Source organism: Suricata suricatta, chromosome 4 (genome assembly GCF_006229205.1).
Source record: "Suricata suricatta isolate VVHF042 chromosome 4, meerkat_22Aug2017_6uvM2_HiC, whole genome shotgun sequence".
In the NCBI taxonomy this organism is placed as follows: Eukaryota; Metazoa; Chordata; class Mammalia; order Carnivora; family Herpestidae; genus Suricata; species Suricata suricatta.
The window spans coordinates 125,418,733-125,433,042 of record NC_043703.1 but is presented as its reverse complement, the minus strand read 5'-3'; the positions used below and the strand labels follow the sequence as shown (position 1 = coordinate 125,433,042).

Below are 14,310 nucleotides of genomic sequence, written 5' to 3'. Positions count from 1 at the left end.
TTTATTTCCCACTTCTATTTTTGATTTTGAATTTTTTATTCAATGTGATTGTACACATCTTCAAATGTTTGTTTGAAGATATCTACTTTAGTTGGTAGCATCTTTTGTTTCATGTTTTTTTTGGGGAGGGAAAGGAAGGAGCATTCATCAGATCTTTTAATCTTCTCTTTCTGTTTTCTTCTTATAGTACTTTTGCATGAATTTAATATATCTTAATTTCTTCAGGTTGTGGATTTGAAGTGATTTATGAGATTTATAATTCAAGGGTATTCTATTCTGTCAGTGTAGCAATCTGCAGGTTTTAAAATTTTTTGGTGGTGGGGAAAACTTGGGTGTACTTTGATTTTTTTGGTTCTCTTTTGTTTTTTGGACCTTAATTTTTCACCAGTTGCCTCATTTCCCATAAAACACCCAATGTTTAAATAAGGCCTCTTCTTCCTTCTTAACCTTATTTTCTCCCCCAGGGGTGATACCATCTCAGATAACCTGTACTTCTAAATCCTTTCCTATAGTCGGTACTCTGATATATTAGGGCTTTAAAAAAGAAATCACTTTACTATTTAGAGATTAAGCAGCATTCAGTTTAAAGATAAGAAAGGAAGAAACTATATTACTCAATTTCTTAAAAATTTAGACTATTATAAAATAATTTTAGTAAAAGTAAATGTACCTTTATTTGAAGAATAATTGTATGAAAATTCTTATCATCATCAAATACTGCTGATAGGCTTGGACCCAATCCACAAGTTTTTTCTTCAAGTTTGTTGTTAATGTAAGGTCTGGTAAAAGCATCAAAGTATGTATCAGGTACAAGATTAGGAACTGATAGCACAGTGTTCTGAAACTGATTAATTGCACCCGAAATACCATCCTGTTAGACAGAAAAACATAAACAAAAATGTAAGAATGTATGGTTATATTTATGAATAATTTTGAATTTTATGAAATGCTAAAATAAATAACACATTCAACCATGCCAAATACTGTGTTGATTTCTGAATACATACAAATCATCTGAAGGACATGAATCTTCTGGTCAAGAAGGGACAACAAGAGCCCAGTGCCTCTATGGGAGCTTCTGAGTGAGGCCCCAACCACAGGGATCTCAGCAGTCTGCTTGTCTGTGTAAACATCCTAACATAACCTATCTGATAAATCACAGAATCATGGATTGCTGGAATTGGAAGCAACCTTAAAACTCATCTGCCTTCTCACCTTACAGACATATAAAATGAGCCCTAGAGAGTTAGGCAGTTTCCCTAAGGTCAAATAGCCCATTTTCTGTAAAGCCAAGACTGGAATCTAAAGATCCTGGTTACTAGTGCTTTGTGGTGCAGTATACCAGGAAACACAGATCCTACAGGTCTACTAATCTATATATGTAGACAAATGTGGAAGGTAGAATTCCATGATGGAGCCCAAGATTCCCTCCCTCTGGTGCACATGCACTATATGATTCCTTCCTCTTGAGTACGGAGGGATGGCGGGCCTGTGGATATGATGAGATACCCCTCCCACTATTGGGCTACATTATATAGAAAGTTAAAGGAGGAGTGCCTGGGTGACCCAGTGAGTTAAGTGCAGGATTTCAGCTCAGGTCATGATCTCAGGGTTAATGGGTTCAGGCCCTGCATTGAGCTCTGTGCTAGTGGGGCACAGCCTGCTTGGGATTTTCTCTCTCCCCCATCTCTCTTTCTTTCTCTACTCCTTCACCACACATGCTTGCTCACTCTCTCAAAAGATAAGCTTAAAAAAAAAGAAAGTTAAAGGAACTTTGCAGATATAATTAAGGTTCCAAATCAGCTGGCTCTGAGTTAATCGAAAAGGTAAATCCTGGGCATACCTGACTGAATCAGATGAAAACCCTTAAAAGAGGGCCCTTCCCAAAGGAGATTTTCCAACTGGTGTTGAAGAAGCAAACATCCACATTGTAAACTGCTTATAAAGTTTGCCACATAGTAAGGAATTGCAGGTAGTTTCTAGGATCCAAGAGTAATCCCTGCTGAAATCCTTCAAGAAAACAGGAACTTCAGCCCTCTACCTGCATAGAGGTGAGCTGTTCCAACAACTTGAGTGAATTTAAAAGTATATCCTTTTCTAGCCACGCCTCTAAGGAGACCTCATCACAGCCAATACCTGCATGGCAGCCTGAAGAGACTTTGAAGCAGAGGATGGGCCCAGACTTCTGACCCACAGAAAGCAGAGATAACACAAGGCTGTTGTTTTAGGCTGCCACATTTGTGGCAATTTGTTACACAGCAATAGATAACTAAAATAAACTTTCCATCAATGCAGCACACCTAAAAATTTTTTAAAAATTGTCTTTATAATACTCAATTTAAAAATTTAAATATAGAGTATGTTCTCCTGATGCCATATCCTACCAAGCCTGCAATCTGTCTCAACTTAAAGAAAATGTGCTAAACTTCCAGATCATTTTTATGTAGATATGACACTGTGTATAGAACAATACTTTTTCCTTTTCTTCTAATCATTTTGGAGGAGTGGCAATAACAATCCTGCCAATCATGACAGTGAAAAAGTTGCTTCATTTTCCAAAATGGTATGTAAGCATGGAAGCTAGCTGAAGAAACACACACCAGGAAGTCTTCCAAAGAAGGCTCGAAGAGTAATGACTGGACTGTCAAAATCAGTTCTGTGAGAAACATGGGGATGAGAGACTCATCTTCTTCCTGCTTTTCCGCCACAGAGGTCCCCTGAAACGAGCACATATGCAGAGTTATAAAGATGCAAGAACCAAGGTGGAAAATTTAAATTAAAAAAACCCCTCTGTATTATAAGAGGCATGTAAACTGAAGCTTATACAATTAATTGATTTCATAATGTTGGCATGTCTTTTAGTAAATATTACCATAAAAATTTAAAAATTAAGGCAAACATTGAACAGTGTAAAACTCTTCTCCCTATAAAAACATTATCAAAAACAAAAAAAATTATCAACAAAACAGAAAGGCAAACAACAAGCTGGAAAAATATGTCAGTAGTGAATATAGAATAGAGAAAGTTGCTACTATTTAAATACAAATATTCTTGATATGCTCAATACAAATGTATACTAATAATATAACCATTGATACATAAATTGATATATATTAAAATAGAAATATACTTAAATAGAAAAATGGGTGAAGCGTATGATCTGATATTACTTAAAAGGAATATACAAGTGACCAATCACTCTCCTCCTTGTTCTCATACTCCTGATAATTTACTCAACATTTATTGAGCATTCACTCTGTGCCAGACAGTGCTAACTATTCACATACCCACACCAACCAAATGAAGCACGTATCATTATTACCCCCATGAGGAAAATAGGATCTGAAGGAGGTAAGCTATTTCATCCAGGACACACTGGTTATTAAGTGCCAGACCTACGCCTGTGTCCCTGCACCAGGGTGACAATTAAAGGACTATAACCATTAAAAGCAGTGATAGACTACTTTACATCCATCAGATTGACCAAAATGAAAATATAGATGATAATATCTAGCGTGCCTGTGGCTCATTCTCAAACATTGCTAGGAAGGTGGTAAACTGACACAAGACCTTCTGGCAAGTTAATCCATCAGTATCAAAAGCCTTAACAAGTGAGCATATTTGTGACCCAACAATTCCACATCTAGGAATTTCTTCTAAGGGGAAGAAAATCAGATGTGTGAAAAATGTATGGAGAAGGATGTTCTTTGCAGTATTATCTGGAATAATGAGAAAGTGATCAGCAACAGAAAATTATTTTGAAGATATAAAGTAGGTACATTTTTATGTGAGATTATTATATGGAAAAGTACAGACTGACTTGGGAAATTTTTTACAATACATTGCTAGGTGGAAAAAGCATGTGATAAGGCAGCAAGTATGGCCCCTTTTTTCCCACTGGAAATAGTTATCTTTGGAAACCAGAGGATCCTTTTCTTCATATACTTCTGTGTTCCTCCCATTTTTTCCACTTAGTATAATTACTTTTATAATTAGAAAAATAAATGTTGCTTTCAAAATGTAAAGGTATTTAGAAAAAGAAGGAATTGAGATTAGGGGAGGAGAGAAAGTGTTAAAAAAGAGGATGCAACTAAAATTCAATGTTTGGAGAAAAGGGAAACTATGGCAAAGAGCATCCAGCTTTGAAACTTCATAACTGGGTTTCCTGGGGTGTATGTGTGTGGCGGGGGCAGGGGGGGTAGTTGACAAGGGTAGACAGCTTGGTGAAACTAGGTATGCGTGTTTTGCTATATTTTTAGGTATCTGGCATGAAGCTATTATCCAGGATGGAGCTAGGGGAAAGCTTATTGGGAAACATGGATATGAGATGATATAATTTCTCTCTCAGCCACCAGAAAACTTGTAGCACTTCATCTCAAACATCTCCAATTAATCTGCATCTCTAAGATCAATATCCTCCCAAGAGGCTATCTACTCAAAGCACACAGATCTGCTTCCAGGATTTGCTTCTTCTCACCTCTAAGCCATTGCTTATTTCTTTCATTTACACCACCTTCCCTGCTTCTCTCTGCCAGTTCATCCCTACAATGACTCCCAAACTGTAGGCTTCAATAGGGGCAAGAATCCTGTCTATGCTTTTCATCACTATATACCCAACACCCAGCTTAGGGATTGGTACATGGTAGGTACTTAAGAAATATCTGTCCAATGTACACATGAATAGCCTTTGGGAAATTTCTATGAGACAGACTACATCTAGCACAATGGATGCTTTCTCTCTTATTAGATAGTTGTTGATATGGTGATTTTCATTTTGCCATTTCAATTATATATGGTAAGCTTGAATTATCCAGTGAAATCTTCTAAGCATTTCTGCTACTTCTAGTACAAAGAAAATAGCATAACTGATAGTGCATAGTAAGCACTCCTCAATAAATGCTGACCTATGAATTTTCTTTTTTTAATTTTTAATGTTTTATTTATTTTTGATACAGAGACCGATAGAGCATGAGAGGGGGAGGGGCAGAGAGAGAAGGAGATACAGAACTGGAAGCAGGCTCCAGGCTCTGAGCTAGCTGTCAGCACAGAGCCTGACGTGGGGCTCAAACCCAGGAACGTGAGATCTGACCTGAGCTGAAGTCGGAGGCTTAACCGACTGAGCCACCCAGGCACCCCTGAATTTTCTTAATTTTGTCTGAATATACCTTTTTATCAGTGGCTTCAGGTTTCTCTTCAGTAATCCATTTCTGAATGACATCTGCTGGAGGGGTTCGTTTTAGCTTGTCAGTGAGATAATTCAAAAGAGAGTTAACAGAATTTACTGTTAGGACGTGCAATGTGTTCTCAATTAGATAGTCATTTAGACGGATAAAGCTTGAAAAGAAAAAAAATACAGATTCAGTTTTCTATATTCACTACTATTTTTGAAAGTGTCAGTAAACCAAATATTCACATTTTAAAATATAACAATTTCTCTTTGAATTTCCCTTTATATTATAATAATACCAATATATTGTCTAGAAGAGTTATTCTTGGACATTCATTTTAAAACATAAATATATTCAAATATATAGCATCAACTTAGCAGAGTGTTCTAACTATTCAAAAGGATATTTAATGAGCAATATAGTTAGCATCAAAAACACAACTACCTCAGCTAGCCAAAAGGGCCGTAAGATTTTTTGAAAGATGCTTTAAAGAAGAAATCAGAAAATATGTATCTGTGACATTCCAATGGTAAAAGTGTGAAATTTTCACTATCAAATAAATGTTATTTGACAACAACTGCTAACCCAGAGATGTTCTTACCTAGGTATTTAAAAAAAATGTTCGTGGCGATGAGAAAGAACAAAATCTGGCCATTTGTAGCAATGTGGATGAACTCGAGAGTGTTATGCTAAGCGAAATACGTCAGGCAGAGAAGGACAGACAGCATATGTTTGCACTCGTAAGTGGAACAGGAGAAACTTAACAGAGGACCATGGGGAGGGGAAGGGGGAAAAAGTAGTCGGGGAGAGGGAGGGAAACCATGAGAGACTCTTGAGTACTGAGAACAAACAGGGTTGATGGGGGTGGGGGAGAGGGGAAGGGGGATGATGGGCATGGAGGAGGGCACTTGTGGGGATGAGCACTGGGTGTTATATGGAAACCAACTTGACAGTAAACTACAAAAGAAAAAAAATGTTCATTCTGCTCAAGTGAAGCTCCAAGTGGCCTCTGTTACCTGAACTATGATGATGCCTCAGGGACTGTTTCATTTATTTCTACTGTGACACAGACATGGCTATCATATTATTTCATATATAAACGAGTATAAGTTAAGATTTATTAAATAGATAGCTGTCAAACCTGGACTAAGTTAGTGGGCACTGAATAACAATCACAGTGTTTTATAATGCCACGCAAAACTTTTCAGATCATGTTTGGTGATTTTGTTTGCACATTATTTGTAAGGATGAGGTTTTAGAATGTTGTGAATTCCAAACTCTGGAACGATGTCAAGATCTAGCCAAGGCCCTGGAAGGAAGACTTTTCACCTTGGTCTTCCAAGGTGCAAATCCGCCAAAGGGAGAGGGTGGAGTTTTGTGTGGCAATGCAGAGAACTCCCTGTAGTTCTTTAGTGACCAAAGAGATGTAGTGTGCCCTCTGGGTCCACTGGAGGATGCCCACAAATCTCTGTGTACCTGACTTCTCACCACAGCCTACTTCATGCTTCAAGCTGGATTAGAGGAAAACAAAGCTTTAGAGATCAAAGAGAAGCACTTGGCCTTGGGCATGTCCTCTCCCCTCCACCAGCCCGCCATTCCCCATGGTTGCTTTGCTGAGTGACTGTTGGATGAGTGAGGCTCTGGGCATGCATTCAGGTTACCATATCCCCCACGTCCCTCATCACTATCAGTGAATCCTGTGATGAAGGCTTTAATTTTTAATGAAACTTGAGAAGGGATGGATGCTCTAATTTTTTTTAAAGAAAAAAAAAAGAGTAATAATTTACCATGTTAGCCTCATGCAGTGATGCCTTTTGCTGGCCTGCTCTGTGTATGTCATTTTCTCAGAGTGTGCATAAGCAGGCAACTCAATGAGACCTTTACCATCTGGCATTTTACAATAATCTAAGAACAACAGAAGACACAACAACAGGAATTCTTGTGTAAAAATCCCATTGCTCTCAATATGGATTAAAAGATAAGTAAAATTTTTTATATAGCTGAATAACATTCCATTGTGTGTATGTACACACATACACACACATACATACATTTATACATATATCCATTGTATGTATGTGTATATACATATATACATACTTATATACACACCACATCTTCATTATTCATCTATCGAGGGACACTTGGGCTGCTTCCATAATTTGGCTGTTATAAATAATGCAGCCATAAACATAGGGGTGCATATATTCATTTGAATTAGTGTTTTCACATTCTTTGGGTAAATACCCAGTAGTGCAATTACTGGATTGTAGGGCAATTCTGTTTTTAATTTTTTGAGGAATCTCCATACTGCTTGCCACCGTGGCTGCATCAGTTTGCATTTGAACCAAACAGTGCACAAAGTTTCCTCTTTCTCCATATCCTCACCAACACTTCTTGTTTCCTGAGTTTTTCTTATTTTAGCCATTCTGACAGGTATGAGGTGATAATCTCATTGTGGTTTGGATTTGCATTTCCCTCATGATGATGCTAAGTGAAATAAATCAGTCAGAGAAAGACAAATATGAAATGATTTCACTCATTTGTGGAATTTAAGAACTAAAACAAATGAAAGGGGAAAAACAGACCAAAAACTAGATTCTTAACTACAGATAACAGATGGTTACCAGAGGGGAGGTGAGTGGAGGGATGGGGGAAAGAGGTGAAGGAGATTAAGAGCACACTTATCATGATGAACATTGAGTAATAGACAGAATCGTTGAATCACCATATTGTACACCTGAAACTGATACAGCACTGTATGTTAACCATACTGGAATGAAAATTGTAAAAAGATAAGTAAAATTCAAAACCAACAGAATGCTTAGTTAATGTAGATATTTCAAACTCTACAAAACAGCCCAGTTATCCAAAAGAATTCCACATCAAAAGATTTCGACTCAGTGAAAGACTGTAGACAGTTCATAAACATTCCCCCTAATAGGGTTGGATCTGTGTACCATCCTGCCTCTTTCCCAGAGACAACTTTATCCTCCTTTTCCATCTGAATTTTACTTATTCTTCATAGCTCATGTCGGTTGGGGCCACCCTGAGATCCATCCAGTTGTTTAATTTTGACGAACTTATTGTCTGTTAGGCTGGACATACCTTGAAGCAAAGAGGCCCTCATTCCACTAAAAAATGCTTAGTAAAGAAAGGTTCTGTAACCAGTATCCTGAAAAATAGGATCATTATTTGAACTTAAGAAAACTAGAATAAAAAAGAGTTAATTTTTTAGAAAGCCACGACTTCTGTTCCATCAAAGTCTTCTCCCCTTCTTACCCTCAACAGGTTTCTGTTGGCAGTCATCAGGAATAAACCCTGCGGTACGCAGAGCAATTCGACACGCTTTCCTGACCACAGCTTTTGCCTCATTTCGAAACTCTTCTAGGTGTTTTGTCACCTAGACATTGATGAATATGTATAGTTAGCAATAGCAAAGTAGCAACAATAGAAAAAAAAATCTCGAAACCATAGACAAAAATTCCTTACCTCTTTTAATTGATTGATTTGTGTGGCCTTAAATTCTTGCAGGGTGTAGGTATGACATTTTTCAATATAACAAAGTCCCATGAAACTCAACTGATAGCATAATTTATTTATTTTAAGAAGTGCTGGTCGCAAATGCTGAATGAAAATAAAAATTTATCATTGTTTAGTTTTTTTTTAAAAAAACTGTCTTTTAAAAGAATAAACATATTTGGAAAGAATGGTTATTATTAGGGAAAACACATAGGTCTATATGTTAACTTTAGCTATAACCCCAAAGTGCATACCTTAAGCAGGAACACTTCTGAATTTTTTCTAAGAGTATTCTTTGAATTATCAGACTTAATTTGTTTGAATTCCTATCTTTTTATCTTGAATATGTGTCTCTTAGCTATGAAATTGAGGGCAAGTAATAGAGGACTAGGAAATATCTTAAATTTCACTATGTATGATGAATGGCTACTAAAGATTCATTGTGTTATCTTAAGGACTTTACAATGTTCAATCACCATGGTAATGGAGGGGCCCTTTGATTTAAAATTTTTTTTAAGTTAAAATTTGTAACTTTAAATTTTCAGGGGTAACAAGTTGCTGAAAAAGAAAACTCAGTCACCATTAAGAACCTATTTATTTGTGGGCTGGGACAATGAGTGGAAGCAGATGGATGTTAAATAAAAAAATATATCTATACAATAGCTTATTATTTGCCAATAAAAAGAAATGCTATGTTATAACATAGATGAATGCTGAAAACATGAAGCTAAATGAAAAAAGCCAGCCACAAAGAACCACATGTTATATGGTTCCATTTATATGCAGAATAGGCAATGCAATAGAGACTAAAAGTAGTTTAGTGGTTGCCTAGAGCTGGGGAAGGGGTTGGGGAGAAATGGGAAGAAGTATAGGATGATTACTAATGAGTAATAGGGGTTTTTAAAATTTTATTCATTTATTTTGAGAGAAAGATAGCACACAAGCAGAAAAAGAGCAGAGAGAGGGAGAGGGAGAGGGAGAGGGAGAGGGAGAGGGAGAGGGAGAGAGAGAGAGAGAGAGAGAGAGAGAGAGAGAGAGAGAGAGAATCCCAAGCAGCCTCCACACTTTTGGTGCAGAGCCTGATGCAGGGCTCCAACTCACAAACTGTGAGATCATGACCTCACCCGAAACTAAGAGCTGGAGGCTTAACCGACTGAGCCACCCAGGCGCCCAAACAGGGTTTCTTGCTGGAGTGATGAAAATGTTCTTAAATTGACTGTGGTGGTGGCTAATCAATTCTGTGAATGTAATAAAACTACCGAATGGTATACCTTAAATGGGTGCATTGCACAGTACATTAACTATATTTCAATAAAATTGTTAAAAGGAAACGTAGGCACGTAGGTGCCAATACAGTCACCAAAAAAATATCATGAAAAGAAATATTTCAAGGATATCTCCACATTGGCCCCTTCAACCTAGTTTAGGCAAATCATTCCTTCTAATTATCTAATTGTAAATATAAGAGTAGTGATAATCATGTGCGTAATTATAGCATCTAATAGACATTTAAACCAACACAATGGGTCTGTTATGTAGGTCAATCTAAGCTTAAATGGATGAGAACGTTCCAGTCTGCTAGGGCTACATTTAAGAGAAGATATTATCAAGCTCAAAGCACTATTGGTATGAATGGTAGGCAGAGAGGACAACCGTCAGCACATAAGGATAATTAGAGGTGATCTTAGAGACAAATACAGGAAGAACTATTTTATATACCTAGTAACAAACTTATGAAACGTATAGTGCCCAGGACATGGCAAAAGATAAAAGGTGGTAAAAAGATAATAAAATAGGTTCAAATGATTGATGGATCCTCAATGAAATTAGAGGTCTAGGAGCCGAGCTTGATACCAATAAGGACCAGAATATTTTCTACAGCCCAGAACGCTGATGAGATGGATGACCTGAAACAGTATATCTCACACATTTGTTTTGCCCTTATATCTTACCTTGGCCCTATTCTTTTAATGTTCCTTTATTGTGTAACCGACATCATGATAATGATCTTGCAGATCAACATATGAAAGTGAAGGAAATGAGCCGTAAAAAGCAAACTTGAGGCTTCTGGTTTGAGAGGGTGGTGACTCAGTGTCACAGAAATAGACAGCTGACAGACCTTGACAGTAATGGTGATGCCAGTTCATTCCCAGGGGCCAAGCAGAAAACTTCTTTTTTTTAAAAAAACTTTTTTAGGGGTGCCTGGGTGGCTCAGTCAGTTAAGCATCCGATTTCGGCTCAGGTCATGATCTCATAGTCTGTGGGTTCGAGACCTGCGTCAGGCTCTGTGCTGACAGCTCAGAGCCTGGAGCCTGCTTCAGATTCTGTGTCTCCCTCTCTCTCCGCTCCTCTCCCTGCTCACTCTCTGTCTCTGTCTCTCAAAATAAAAATAAAGACATAAAAATTTTTTTAAATAAAAATAAATGTTTTTAATGTTTATTTATTAGAGAGGCGGGAGGGGCATGGAGGGAGACAGATCTGAAGCAGTCTCCAGGCTCCTTGCTGTCAGCACAGAGCCTTACATGGGGCTCAAACCCATGAACTCTGAGATCTTGACCTGAGCCAAAGTGGGATGCTTAACTGACTGAGCCATCCAGGCACCCCACAAGTAGAAAACTTCTAATGCAAGTTGAAATTCAGTGAATGGGTAGAGATTTTAAATATGGCCACATACCCTTTAACTGTTCTTTTCCCATGATTACCCCATCCTGCAAAGTAAAGATTAAATTTTTCTCGGGGTGCCTGGGTGGCTCAGTCGGTTAAGCAGCCGACTTCAGATCAGGTCATGATCTCATGGTCTGTGGGTTTGAGCCCTGCACTGGGTTCTGGGCTGACAGTCAGAGCCTGGAGCCTGTTTCAGATTGTGTCTCCCTCTCTCTGCCCCTCCCTTGTTCTCACTGTCTCTGTCTGTCTCAAAAACATATAAACACTAAAAAAAAATTTTTTTTAAATAAAATTTTCCCTACTGTCTGAATCCATGGTAGAGGAAAGTACATGATACCTTGGGAAGCACTGGTCCATGAAAACAAGTCCCCAAATTGCTTTGGATCATGAAATCCAGAGTGACTCAAAGGTAAGAGGAGGTAATAAGGGTTGCCAGCCTACTCTGCTCAAGAGGATATACCATTTTCCTAATCAGCAACAAAGGGGGCCATGAATCCAAACCTCTGAGGCTGCTTGTAATTGAAGGGGACCTATGCAACTCTTTTCTTATACTTTGCATTCTGCAACATTAGTTAAAATGTAAAAACACTGCTAGACTGCCAGACTCTTAAATGACAAAACAGAATGAAAATTCTCTTAAAAGGCTGAAATATGCTATTTCAAGGGCAGTCAATACCAACACCTGTAATAGATTCACACTTTGTTTTTCTGTAATTCTTTTAAAATATAATTAAGGGGCGCCTGGGTGGCTCAGTCAGTTGACTTTGGCTCAGGTCATGATCTCCCGGTTCATGGTTTCCAGCCCCACGTTGAGCTCTGTGCTAACAGCTCAGAGCCTGGAGCCTGTCTTCGGATTCTGTGTCTCCCTCTTTCTCTGCCCCTCTCCCACTCATGCTCTGTCTCTCTCTCTTAAAAAGAAATAAAAACACTAAAAAAATAAATAAAATATAATATAATTAAAAATACGTACAGAATTAACAATGAACAAATTTTTTTGTAGAGATTGCCGACATCCATTGATTTTCTTGGAACGGACATTCTTCCTCCACACATTAAAAGCCTTCCATTTCCGGAAAAGTGCAAATATGGAAATCTTAGTAAGTTCTCTGTGATATAGATACTCCTGTTCCCATCGATCAATTTCAATATACTCAATGTCCGCATTATAAATGTGTGTTACTGCTTTTTTGCTAATAGTATAGTAGTCATTTTTATTGATGTTCTCATAACTTACAACTCTATGAAGAAATAAAATTGAGGCAAGTAAATAAAGTATTCAATACAAAGTTACACAATTGCATTGCTTTTTTTGTCCTAAAGAGTTAAACCATTTCTTAAAAAAATCTTATTTAATTTTTAAAAAATGCTAACAAACTATTTTTATACTAAATAAATTACTTTTAAAAAGGGGATCTCCTTTTGAAAAAATAGTTGTACTTATTTTAGGTCTTAAAGATTTCACAACCTTGGCAGTAAGCTTGGTAATTTCAGTTACATGATTTTTACAAAAATACCTCAAGTATAGATTTTTGGAACATAAGAGCTCTATATGAAAGCTACCTGAAAATAAGTTTTTATTATTTAGAAACTATTCAATAGTAGTGTAAGAGAGTTAACAATACTCAATAGTTGAAAGAAATGTGAGAAAGATCTAATCAAGAAAAGAATTAAATAAGAATCAAATCAAGACCCAGATTAAGCTGAAAAAATATGCCCAATTTATCACAGAACAAAATAATTATTACTAAGACACTATTTATTTCAAGATATTCCTTTTTCAACGGTCACCAAGGGCATTCTTGCCCCATATGCTTAAAAGGAAACAGATCAAATAAGGAAGAAAAAGCAAGAGAGATAAAGACAGGAGTGAGGACAGAAATACAGAAGGAAAAAAAATAATGAGACTAGAAAGAGCTGATTCTCCAAAATTTCTTAAAACAAGAACTTGCCTGTAGGCACAAAGATTTTTTTTTTTTTTGGTAATTTTAGCCATAACATGAAATACTGGATGCAACTTAAATATTCAATAATACAACAACTGAGAAATATATTGTGATACAGCAAATTATTAAAATATATTTTAAAATTTAGGAAGATAAATTTTATAAATATTCTACAGTAGTCTAAAATATTCAGATAAGGGATAGCTGCAAAATAAAGCCCCAAATTGTTTTTATGTTAAAACTATGCAAAAATTATATGTACTAACAAAGACTAGAGAAGAACACTCCAGAAAAAGCAACTGTTTCTCCTGTCTACGTTCTCCCCTGATCCTTAGCTCTGCATTCTGAACCTGGAGTTTATGTGGCCCTTTAGCATAGCCTTCAGGTCTTCTGTGAAATCCATTAAATTGTTGTCTGTATACAAATTTATATATATATATATATATATGTATACACACACACACATATATATGTATATATATATATGATAATGCCTCAAGAAATTGGAACAAAACTCTCCTATATGGTGGGTCTGTTAATCAAAAAACTAAAAACCTTTCAAATAAATAATTTCTACTTATGTTCTATTAAACTGAGTTAGAAAAATCTTTTTAAAATTAGGACATACAGGACTAGAATGAAAAAATAAAAAACAAATTAAAAAAAGAAAAACAAGCCAAGACTGGATCACGGGAGCACACAAGGACAGTCTGGGAGATGAGGGTAGGGTGGAGAGGAAATCTGAAGGTTATGCTCCTACTTCAGTGCTGTAACAGAAAAACGTCAACCTGTTCAGCTTTTACCTAATTCCACTATCTGTTTGTCTATGTTCTAATTACACTTCACACCAGAACTGTCTGGGAAAATGCCAGGTATTACATGTTGCTGGTGAGGTGTAAGAAAAACATTTTTTTCCCTTTTTATTTGCCAAAAGCTGAAGATATAATTAGGACATTCTTAAAATGTGAAATTTTAACTTGTCTCTGAAACTGTAATTAACTTCAGATGTTTAA

At 36.8% G+C, this 14,310-nt stretch overlaps 1 protein-coding gene across 1 annotated transcript in view; it reads right to left on the bottom strand.

Moving 5' to 3' along the window:
* The window catches only part of DNAH6 (dynein axonemal heavy chain 6), a 213,928-nt gene that overhangs the window by 169,868 nt on the left and 29,750 nt on the right, over nucleotides 1–14,310 (bottom strand). The window contains exons 5-11 of the mRNA XM_029938527.1: nucleotides 12,325–12,592; nucleotides 8,661–8,795; nucleotides 8,451–8,571; nucleotides 6,956–7,073; nucleotides 5,166–5,334; nucleotides 2,601–2,717; nucleotides 671–871 (exon numbers count right to left, since the gene is read on the bottom strand). Coding sequence (XP_029794387.1) covers nucleotides 671–871; nucleotides 2,601–2,717; nucleotides 5,166–5,334; nucleotides 6,956–7,073; nucleotides 8,451–8,571; nucleotides 8,661–8,795; nucleotides 12,325–12,592 — 1,129 coding nt within the window. The remainder of the gene's footprint in view (nucleotides 1–670; nucleotides 872–2,600; nucleotides 2,718–5,165; nucleotides 5,335–6,955; nucleotides 7,074–8,450; nucleotides 8,572–8,660; nucleotides 8,796–12,324; nucleotides 12,593–14,310) is intronic.